Raw genomic sequence first — 12243 nt, 5'->3', positions numbered from 1 at the left:
TGTCTGATAGAAATAATCACCCACACAAGTGTGCTTACGGAATACCAACACATGGATGTGCCAAGTAGCCATCTGTGCACACATTAGAACCTTTCCACGTCTGTAAGATGGTGATTTTCTCTTTAACCACTTTATAAAGCAGGGTTATTGCAGAAAATGTAACTGTGGTGAAGAACTTCTCCATAATCATTGGCGTAGTCTCGTGTGTTTTTGTTCTTACCAGCTTTACATCTAGGTGTATTGTTAATTTCCAGTGCGTGAACATATAATTGTTTCATTTATTGCTTGTAAAGGTTTTGCTTCATGATGCAGGTAAAGAGCCGATGCTGAAATTCTCTATTCAGCATTTTTTAAGCTTAAGGTGTAATCGCTCAAGAATTATGAGTTCAGTAGGTTATTCCCAGCAGCACTGCACTGGAGTGGATATTTCTAAAGGCTGCTCTGCACTTTATTTTGGCTTATTTATGTTGCTACGTTATGGATCCTTAAAGAGCACCTGTCACTTGTTTGTGCCCAGAACTGCTGCTACCGCCACCCTGTACGGCTCCACTTTCTAGCAAAAGGTTGGGTCTGAACTTCCAGATTGTGAGATCTCTGCGTTCAGAGCTTGATCCCACAACTTTCGACGGCCAACCTCTTGCTTTAAATTAAAACACAGCTGCTGCCAGTCTGTTATTGCTGTGTTTTATAGGGAACCTGTCAGCAGAATTTGCCGCAATAAGATGCGCCCACTGCCTTATCTACAGCATTCTACAATGCTGTAGACAAGTCCCCAGCCCGACCTGCAAGTGAAGAAACGAAGTTATATTATACGTGGGGGTGGTCCTGCGCGGTCTGCATCGATGGGTGTTGCATTTCCGGAACCGGCACCTCCCATCTTGTGAGGCTGCCCTCCTGCTTCTTCATCGCTCCCCGGCATCGACGTTCCTGCGCAGGCGTACTGTTTAGGGCAGACCAAAGTACTGCAGTGCACAGGTAGCGGGAAAGGTCAGAGAGGCCCTGTGCAGTACTTTACTCTGCCGTCAACAGGGCATATACAGTACGCGTGCGCAGGAACGCGAGGGCGGCGTCACAAGAAGATGGGAGGCGCCGGATCCGGACCTGCGACACCCATCGAACCAGACAGCACAGGACCACCTACCCAACCCCCACCCCCGGTGAGTATAATATAACTTATTTTTCTTCACAGCAGGTCTGACCGGGGGCTTATCTACAGCATTATAGAATGCTGTAGATAAGCCCTGAAAGGCGGTGGCTGTATCTTATAGCGGCAAAATATTCTGACCATTTCCCATTAATGTTGCTGATCTGTAATGTCCATGTAGACGATCCACCAACTTTTGGGAATCTGTAGAAGAGACCTTGTTTCAGACATGTTTGAATCTGATCAAGAGCATGCCTAGAAGGATTCAGACAGTGTTGAAAGCCAAAGGTGGATTTACAAAGTACCAATAAAATAATAAAAGTTAAATAGGAGCGAAACCGTAACAATGCAGTGACATGACAAGAATCTGCCTAACTTATCAATAATACGAAATAGTTGCAAGTCAAATTTATGTATGAAGCCAAGATTTTCTTTAAAATGATGGTTCTCCCCTTCAAAGCAGAAGGGGATGGTGAGAAATGCAGTCTGAAAGTCAAAAGTTCAAAACATGGTTACCCATTTGCTAGTCAATATACAGGTTTTTTTTAATCTACTAATTAATTCCATATCCATAAAAGATAATCCTGTAATACAAACCCCAAATGCTGCCACACAAGATCCGTGCATGCAGCTCTCCAATGCAATTTCTTTTGCTCATTCTTCAGTGTTCTAGAACTGCTTTTCCCCTAAGACGATGTGCAGATAATCAGGAACTGCTGCTGGTTTGAGGCTGCGTATTTATGCAGAGTCAAACCTGCAGTGTCCAGTTGTTACAGCATAGTTGATTGGATTTCTAGAAATCCCATGTCCACTATGTGTCCACAGACGCCTGTTGATCACCCACGGGTACTGACATGTGGTGCGTCTTTTCAGACAGCAGCATGTCTATTTCTCTTGTGGAGATGCAAGTCTCTGCAAGACAAATTTCACCAGTACAATGTATTGAATGCGTTAATTTCGCACAGTTCAGTGAACACATGCGGATTTACCTGCGTTCAATAGACGCCAGCTATTTGGACGTAGCGAACATATGCTGTGTCCAAAGCGCTGCTACTTCCGGATCGTGGGCAGTCGACCTTACCATGGTTACATTTGGAAATGTTTTAGATCAATTCATCCTTCCATAATCTCCCTCCTCTTAGGCTTGGAGTTAAATGTTACCTCTATTACCATTGTAAAATGTTCTATAATCCCCAAGGAAATGGATTGGAATGCAAACATCTCTTACGAATGCTGCATTGGCAGCCAAGATGCAATTTGTTACAGATGTAATTTAAAAGGAGGTTAGTGACAATCTAGAAATGCAATGTGAAATATCTGCAGCTCCTCTTGTATAACAGAAGCAGTGTATCCTGACACTCGCAGCTGACCATGACAAGTGGCCAAATTTAATAAAGCCTTTTCTCTTCAATTTTGAAACTGGCTTGAATTTTGGGTATCGTGGGGAACCCTGATTTGAGACGTGTATGTGCGCGCACACTTATTTCCCATAGATTTTTTCTATATTGGATGTATTCCTTCTGTATGCTGGAAGTGACTTTGTGAATATAGCACACTGCTGAATGCACTACCTCTCGTGTATGATCCTAGCTTCATTCCTGTGCTGATTTTTTTCCCTCCTTAGGCCATGTGCACACGTACAGTTATTTTTCGCGTTTTTTTCGCTATATAAACGTGATAAAAACGCAAAAAAAAGCTTACATATGCCTCCTATTATTTACAATGTATTCCGCATTTCTTGTGTAAATGTTGCCTTTTTTTTTCGCGAAAAAATCGCATCGCAGAAAAAAAAGCAACATGTTCATTAAATTTGCAGAATTGCGGTGACTCCGTACACCTAGGAATGCATTGATCTGCTTACTTTCCGCATGGGGCTGTGCACACCATGCGGGAAGTAAACAGATTATGTGCGGTTGGTAGCCAGGGTAGAGGAGAAGAGACTCTCCTCCACGGACTGGGCACCATATAATTGGTTAAAAAAAAGAATTAAAATAAAGTTATATACTCACCCTCTGATGGCCCCGGAGTCTTACCGCCTTTCAGCGGTGCATGCTGCCGCTTCTATTCCTATAGATGTGAAGGACCTGCGATGACGTCACCGTCTTGTGATTGGTCGCGTGACCGCTCACGTGACCGCGACGTCATGGAAGGTCCTGCACACACACACCATCTATAGGAACTGACGCCGCTGAGGAGATAGGCTGTCTGCAGGGTGAGTATAACCATTTTTTTTATTATTTTTAAACATTCTATCCTTTACTATAGATGCTGCATAGGCAGCATCTATAGTAAAAAGTTGGTCACACTTGTCAAACACTGTTTGACAAGTGTGACCAACCTGTCAGTCAGTTTTCCAAGCGATGCTACAGATCACTTGGAAAACTTTAGCATTCTGCAAGCTAATTAAGCTTGCAAAATGCTAAGAAAACCGGGAAAAAAACGCAAAAAAAATGCGGATTTCTTGCAGAAAATTTCCAGTTTTCTTCAGGAAATTTCTGCAAGAAATCCTGACTTGTGCACATACCCTAACTCCTATGAGGGACCCCATCTCCCTGCTGCCTGTTGACACTGATAAGTGTCTGAGTTTGCGCTTTCCCCTTCACAAGTCAGTGGTGGGTTCTTTATCTCTCACAGCCCATGTAATTTCCTCATCTATACACTGAGGTGTGATCTACCCTCCTGAAGACTTGGATGCTTTGCTTTCTCTACACTTTGATCTGCCAATAATACCGCCTGCTTGATGTTGCCATGTTTGTGTGCTGCAGATTGTCAATAGCAGCCGTGAACAAGTTTATTCCCTTCAGACGCCTTGTTCAATCCAGCCTTTCCTGATAATGTCAATAGCAGAAGGCATGCAAGTACTTCGGCCATTATGGACAAATACGTCTTCACGGTTTTTAATTCAATAGCATTTTAAAAATCCATAAACTTAGTCCATACAAAAGTTGTCACAGGGAGATTCACCACACTAACCAACACGTGCCGGGCATACATTTGTCCTTAATCATGGTACTATGCGGTGAATGTCCCACTAACACTTTTTGTATGGACTAAGTTTAAAGATTTTAAAATGGTGAAGACTTATTTTATTTTATTTTTTTAACCCATACTAGCTGGACTCTTTGCATCTCAAAAGCCGCAGGACACTTAGCCATGTGAGGGAATATATAGCCTCTACTTTAGCAAACTCGTCGTAAATTGTTGAAGTCTATTTAGAAAACTGCTTTAATAATGAAGGTAAATCAATGTGTTCATATATTTTAGTTTTCCAGCCGATCTTTTTATCTCTCACATTCAGTATCTTCTTGCTTTTGTTCAGTAGGAGCTTTTCCTGTTTCCAGCCATGAGATGACCTTCTCTATTGATCGTATGGGTGATATTTGGTTGCATGCTACAAGATGCAGCTACTGTAACTATAGTCCGTCCTGACCTGGCTTTTATATCCCATGTTTGTTTTATCGTTACAGTCACTACATGCGACAGATTCTAGAAGCTCTGCGCTACTGTCACGATAATAATATCATTCACCGAGATGTAAAGGTAAGCGGGTTAACATTTACAAAAAAAACTCAGATATTCTGTTGTGGGCATTCAGTTAAATGATTTCCATCACACGAATTGTATTTTATTTAGACATTTGACTACTTCTTTATTCTCTCAATGTTTTTTTGTGTTTTTTATATTGTTTACTGCTCGTTGCCAAGGGAATGGACAGATCATGCTTTCAACATAGAAACTCTTTCCTCTAAGCTTCACTTAGGCTGTAGACTATAGATCTTAATCCTGGTCACCTCTCCAGCCCCAGGGCTGTACTGAAGCTGTGGAGGCAAGTCTTGTGGCCCACGAAGCCGTGATGCAGGGGAGCCGTGCACTTCTGCTTCAGAAGATGTCAGCCCTTTATCAACCTGTCAACACTAAGTTTGCTTAAAAGGTCTAGAGTAGGATAACTCCTAGTAGTGTGTGCCCTCATTGGCAGTAATTTGGCTAAGATTCCTACATAAAATTTTGGACCAGCTGCATTACAAGTTAGAGGTTAGACTCCTTTCCTTTCACTATCCTCTATAGATAAGAATTGTATCTTTTTGACAAATGTTTTTGTCTGTAACACATTAAGGCCATGTTCACACAGTGCGTTTTTTTCTGCGGAACCGCAGCGTTTTTGCCGCTGCGGTTCCGCAGCTGTTTTCCATGCAGGGTACAGTACACTGTACCCTATGGAAAACAGGAACCACTGTGCACATGATGCGGGAATCGGGGAAAAAAAAGCCGCGCTGAATAGCCGCGGTAAAAAAGAAGTACCATGTCACTTCTTTTTTCGGAGCCGCAGCGGTTCTGCACCCATAGACCTCCATTGTGAGGTCAAACCCGCAGTAAAACCCGCAGATCAAAAATATATCTGCGGGTTTTATTGCGGTTTGTGGTGCCGAACCGCTGCAGCAGGAAGTGCGGGGAAGCGGGCGGAAGTGCGTGGGCAGAGTGTGGCTGCCCCGATCCCACCCCCCATGCTCCGATGACCCCCGCCCCCGTACTCCGATGCCCCCCCCCCGTGCTCCGATGCCCCTCCCCCCCCCCCCCCGTGCCGTAATCTCCCCCCCCTTATACTTACCCGGCCTCCCGGTGTCCGTCCGGCCGTCTTCTCCCTGGGCGGCGCCATCTTGCAAAATGGCGGGCGCATGCGCAGTGCGCCCGCCGAATCTGCCGGCCGGCAGATTCGTTCCAAAGTGCATTTTAATCACTGAGATAGGTTATATCTCAGTGATCAAAATAAAAAAATAGTAAATGACACCCCCCCCCCTTCCTTTGTCACCCCCATAGGTAGGGACAATAAAAAAATTAAGAATTTTTTTTTTTCCACTAAGGTTAGAATAGGGGTAGGGTTAGGGTATTTTCAGCCATTTTAACCCTAAAAAAACTTCCTAGAAAACACACAGAATGGAGTTGGTGGAACACAACAGCGTCTCAGGCTGCTCTCAAATGTGAACGCGTTTCTCTGTATACAGCCCTAATTTATAGCTTTGGTCTGGAGGTCAGGTTTCTAGAACCGCCCCTCAGGTTAATATCATAATTGCTTGGTTCTTGATTGGACCACGCCCCCCCCCCTCCAATGAATATATTATTTTCTCTTGAGATCCTTTGTGTAAAAGCTCTCGCAGGACCCCCTGGTGAGATTGGAGAATATATATATATATATATATATATATATATATATATATATATATATATATATATATAGAGAGAGATATATAGATATATAGATATATATATAGAGATATATAGATATATAGATATATATATAGATATATAGATATATATATAGATATATAGATATATATATATATAGATATATATATATATAGATATATATTTTATATATATGGGCCTATGTCTCCAATCTCAATATATAATTGTCTAAGGGGTACTTCTGTCTGTCACGGAAGTCCCACTTTGCTGACCAATCAGCGACAGGCACAGCCTGGCCGAGAATTAGTCCCTCCCTACTTCCGTCCAGCCAGTGCCCGGCGCCCGCTCCATACTCCCCTCCAGTCAGTGCTCACACAGGGTTAACAGACCGCGTTATACCGCGGTGTAACACACTCCGTTAATGCAGCTATTAACCCTGTGTGACCAACTTTTTACTATTGATGCTGCCTATGCAGCATCAATAGTAAAAAAAAATCTAATGTTAAAAATAATTTTAAAAAAGCCAAAAAACCTGCTATTCTCACCTTCCATCCGCCGATGCGCGTGCGACTGCCGCCCGCTTCCGTTCCCAGAGATGCATTGTGAAATAACCCAGAAGACTTAGCGGTCATCTGGGTAATTTCGCCATGCATCTCTGGGAGCGGAAGCTGGCGGCAGCAGCGCGCGCATCAGGACAGCTTTGCTGGATGCCGGAGGGTGAGTATATTACTATTTTTTATTTTAATTATTTTTTTTTAACAGGGATATGGTGCCCACACTGCTATATACAGCGTGGGCTGTGTTATATACAGCGTGGGCTGTGTTATATACAGCGTGGGCTGTGTTATATACAGCGTGGGCTGTGTTTGTTTTATACTGCGTGGCCTGTGCTATATACCGTGTGGCTGCTATATACATACATATTCTAGAATACCCAATGCGGTAGATCGGGCCACCATCCAGTGTGTGTACGTATATATCTGTGACGGTGCAGATGCCAATCCCGGATATACACACATACAGCTATATATCTAATATATAATTGCCTAGAATACTAGAATAACAAGAATTGTCAAGAGCTGGTAAGTGCAGCCATTTTTTGTTCTTTCTTACTATTATTTATTAATTGTATTATTCTTACATTTGAATAAATAAAGTATATATGGATTCTAGACTCCCGATTCTTTAGAATCGGGCTGCCATCTAGTATATCTATCTATCTATCTATCTATCTATCTATCTATCTATCTATCTATCTATCTATCTATCTATCTATCTATCTATCTATCTATATCTATATCTATATCTATATCTGTATGTGTGTATGTATGTCCGGGATTGACATCTGCACAATCGCAGCTACAGCTACGAAATTTTGCACAGTCACACGTCTGGACCCCGAGAGCGTCATAGGCTATGTTGTGAGGCGAAATTTTAACCCCGCGCATTCCAATTCACCGAACAATTTTACCCCTATCTACATAATGGGGAAAAAGTGAAAGGAAAAGTGTTGGAGGCAAATTGATAGCTGCCAGATGTGAACAAGGGGGACTTAAAGAGTGAAAGCGATGGCGCCAAAGAGTATATTCCGTACAGTTGCTAAGGTGGGACCCCGACATGGGATACTCGCCACACACCGGGATATGAACACACACACACAAAATGCGCCACACACTACCATGTGTTTGAACACATATACCACCCTCAGCACACATTTCACCACACATAAACCAACCTCGCCACATAAAAGTCGAAACACAAAAGTCGCCGCTCAAAATTCGCCACGCGCAAAACTCGCCACATGCAAAACTAGGCTCACGCAAAACTTGCCACACGTGCAAAACTCACCTCATGGAAAACTCGCCACACGCAAAACTTGCACACGCAGAAAAATTGCCACATGCACAAAAGTTGCCTCACACAAAACTTGCACATACTCAAAACGCACCACACATAAAACTAGCCACGTGCAAAACTCGCCATGCGCAAAACTTGCTGCAAACAACTTGCTACAGTAAGGCTACGTTCACATTAGCGTCATGCGACGCTGCGTCGCCGACGCACGGCAACGCATGCGTCATGCGCCCCTATCTTTTACATTGGGGACGCATGCGTTGCGTTGTCGTGCGTTTTCGGTAAAACGCACGACGCATGCGTCGTTTCACCGCACCTGGGTGGCGTCGGAGACGCGACAATGTTGCATTTTTCGAGCGTCTAAAAAACGCATGCGTCGCACTTGCGTCGCTCGTGCGTCGACATTGCGTTAAAATCTCCATTGAAACACATTGACAACGCACTTGCGTCGCGTGTGTGCGTCGTGCGTGCGTTGTACGACGCATGCGTCGTTACATAAAATTGAACAAAAAGGTGTCTAGACAGTGTCTAGACAGTGCAAACAGTGAGATAAACATCCCCCCCTATATAAAGAAAATGTTTGGATTGTTTGTCACTTCTACTGCAGCATCTTGAGGCAAGAAATCCATCACCAGAACACTTCTACACATCCCAGAACACTTCTACTTATCCGCTGTCCAGAGATGTAAGTATACAATGATTCTGTGCATTTTCTACATGTGGTTTAAAATTATTTTTGCAAGTTGTGTTTTATATTCTGCACTGTGGTTAAAGATATTGTTGTATTTTTAGTCTGGTTGTGATGTATGGCGTTGTATAGGATGGCGTTTCATTGTGTCTGCGGCCTTGATGATTGTTCTTTTCAGGATAGAATTTTATTTTCAATTATTTGGTTTGGTGGTGTTTTTTGTATTCAGTTGTGATGTTTAAAAATTGCGTTATATGATGGCGTTTAATAGTCTCCGGCCCTGACGGTTTTATTGTAAAGTATGGTAGTGCATAGAATGATTATGCGCCCTTTTACATGTAATAATTTTTTTATTGCAAGTTGTGTAGTTCTGCACTGTGGTTGTGTAAAGACATTGTTGTATGTTTCTGGCTGTGATGTATGGCGTTGTATGCCCTTCTATTGTCTCCGGCCCTGTCGGTTTTATTGTAAAGTATGGTGTTTTTAAATATTTACATTTTTTTCCTTTCAAAAATCTATTGTGTTTTTGGGGTTTCTTGCTCCGTGGATTACTGTACTTTAAAAAAAAAAAAAATCTTTTGGTATTACAACATGGGGTCTGTTGTAGATCTTATCTTTAGGCTTTAGTTTAATCTGGCATTGGGTTGTCTCAGCCATTGTTTCTTTAATTTAATCAATGTGGCAGTGTTGTTTGCTCAGCGTTAGGTTGGAGTGCAATGTTTTGTGGTTTAAATGCCTTTTTTTTTTGTTTTTTTTTTTATATTGCTGGATTGTGCATAGGAGCATAGGAACAATTATTTTGTTCTTTATTTCAGAATTGCATTAATAGTCATGGCCAGCGGCAGTGATTCCAGCACCCCACCGCTGAGGAGTGAGGTGAGTACATGATCTACTATTACTATATTCGCTTTCATTTGTAGATGGGTCACTCAACTTTTTGGTAAACTATTTTGCAGGCTTCTTCAAGTGAGGAGGAGAGCCAGGAAGAAGAGAGGGAGCAGGAGCAGAGACCGGAGCAGGAGCAGAGACCACGGGGCCAAGCTGTGGTTGCAGGACGGAGAGTAAGTTTTTTTTTTTTAAACTTTTTTTTTTTTTGGGCGGGTATGGGGGGTGGCGGGATGGGGTGGTGTTGTGTGTGGTAGGTGGCGGTGGAGGAGGTAGGGTCAACTTTTATTTATCTTGCAACAATTAATATTTTCCATTTTTTCTAGGTTTCACAACGGGCCCTGGATGAACCCCTCAACATCGACCTCATGGTGGCATCCATAGAGGAACGGGGCCCGTTGTGGGACAGCCGTGACCCCCGGCACGCGGACCAGGGCATATTGCGGTGTCTGTGGAAAGAGGTGGCACAATTGCTGTGGGATGGCTTCGACAGCGCTTCCCCCACGGTCAAAGCTAGTTTTCGTAAGTATTTCCAAAATGCTGCTGTGACCCATCATGCTAGGATTACACAACCGTCTGTGATGTCTTCTATTGGTATTGCACACGGTTGCGTAATCGTTGTCAATATATTCTCTAAATTTTGTTTTGTTTTTTTATTTATTTATACACAGTTCGAAAACTGCGGACCAGATGGCGCTCCATGAAGGACCGTTTCAAGAGGGGCCTGAAAAAGGAAGGACAGGCCCGTAGTGGTGCAGCGGCTTCAAGGACCTCGGTTTACAAGTATAACCGTATACTGCAATTCTTGAGACCGGTCCTTGAAAGCAGAGAGTAAGTCTAGTACCTATGCACACACCTAGTTTTTACAACATGCATATTCACATACTACATTCCAGCCACTTAGCTTATTGCCCAGCCATTTATTTTGGCAAGTACAAAGTATTTAAACAAAAAAAAAAAGGTGAGTTCACCGAGGCGTGAAAAGTAAAAAATACATACTTTTATCCTCTTCAATCATAAGCAGAGGATGAAAAATCAGCACAATACCATAGACACTATCTACGCGTTTCAGGTGGCAGGGAACATCAGACCTGAAACACGTAGATAGTGTTTTTATTGTATTGTGCAGATGTTTCATCCTCTGCTTCTGATTGAAGTGAATAAAGTATTTTGTTTTTACTTTTCACGCCTCGTTGACCTCGAATTTATATTCATTTCTGGTATTCTCACACTTTACACAGCAGCTCCCTTCTGGGATTACTACAATGGTGAGCGTGACTTACTAGTAATGTCCCTGAAATCGGAAGTATACAGAACACAGAAAGCTAGTAGATTGGCCATGCCCAGCCAATATTTCATAGGGGATTAGTATAGTACCTATCCAGGTGTATCCCCGATTTAGTTATACACAAATAATTAAAATATTATAGACACGCCATACATTCCACTGCAAGGCAGGTTATGTTCCCATGCTTGCTCAGCTCAAAGGACCTGTGATGACGTCTCGGTCACATGACCGTGACGTCATGGCAATTCCAACGTAAGCATAATTGTCTGGCGTTACAAATCGCAATCATGGGTGACTATTTGGAATAAAATAAATGTGTTTTTTTTAATATTGATGGTGCATATGCAGTGTCAAGATTAAAAATAGGTTAATATTAATGGCGGTAATGGATACCTGGCGGTAAAGTTAATTAATGACGCCTGTGAAATTTGATATTTAGTATACTAATGCTTTCCTTATGTTTTCACAGAACACACAGCAGCACCCGCGAGCCTGTCCGACCCTCTGGAGCGGTCCTTTGTGAAGCGCCATCTCAAGCCTCGCAGCCATCCCACAGCGAGAGCAGGTCTGCACCACCACAATCTGGCGAACCGGCAGCCGGTCCATCAGATGTTCCCCTGGCCGAGGCCTCTGTCGCTCCTTCCTTCGGGTCTTCCCGACAGCGTCAGCGGGCCTTGGACAGGGCGCCCATGCCCGAATTTTTACATTTGAGTACCGTCTTTCAGAATGGTTTCAAGGCGCTGTGCGATAAAATGTCAAATATCGAGCGGCGTCTTGAAAACATCGAAACGGATCTCGCGAGGCCGGCGAAACATTTTTTTACTGCCCTTCACAACGGGATGGTTGAACATCTTACGCCGGAACTCCAGATTTCGGTCATGCAGGGCTGCAACAATCTTTGTCACTGCTCTGCAGCAGGCTCGGGTCATGCAGTCAGCGACAAATGCGCCCACAGTACCATCGCTGGCTGCCATGACTCCGACTCCTGCTGCAGAGCACCACCACAGAGGTCCGCGTGACGAGGGCCACCGCCACCACAGAACAGAGCCCCAAAGGTCGGAGCAAGACCGGCCTTCAAGGGCACACGGGCACAGACGGGAAGCCGACCCACACCCAGAGGGAGAGAGGAGGAAAAAAAAGAAGACCAAGACGACGACGACTAGCACTACGACCTTGGCTATGGCTGCTCCCACAACTACCACC

General features: G+C 43.6%; 1 protein-coding gene across 8 annotated transcripts in view; it reads left to right on the top strand.

Moving 5' to 3' along the window:
- CASK (calcium/calmodulin dependent serine protein kinase) overlaps positions 1-12243 on the top strand; it is a 393333-nt gene that overhangs the window by 157174 nt on the left and 223916 nt on the right. For all 8 annotated transcript variants that reach the window (XM_069761644.1, XM_069761640.1, XM_069761641.1 and 5 more), the window contains exon 5: positions 4612-4684. In XM_069761644.1, coding sequence (XP_069617745.1) covers positions 4612-4684 — 73 coding nt within the window. The remainder of the gene's footprint in view (positions 1-4611; positions 4685-12243) is intronic.

Source organism: Ranitomeya imitator, chromosome 3 (assembly GCF_032444005.1).
Source record: "Ranitomeya imitator isolate aRanImi1 chromosome 3, aRanImi1.pri, whole genome shotgun sequence".
NCBI lineage: Eukaryota > Metazoa > Chordata > Amphibia > Anura > Dendrobatidae > Ranitomeya > Ranitomeya imitator.
The sequence above is the reverse complement of the archived record's forward strand: the minus strand, read 5'-3'. Positions and strand labels throughout refer to the sequence as shown.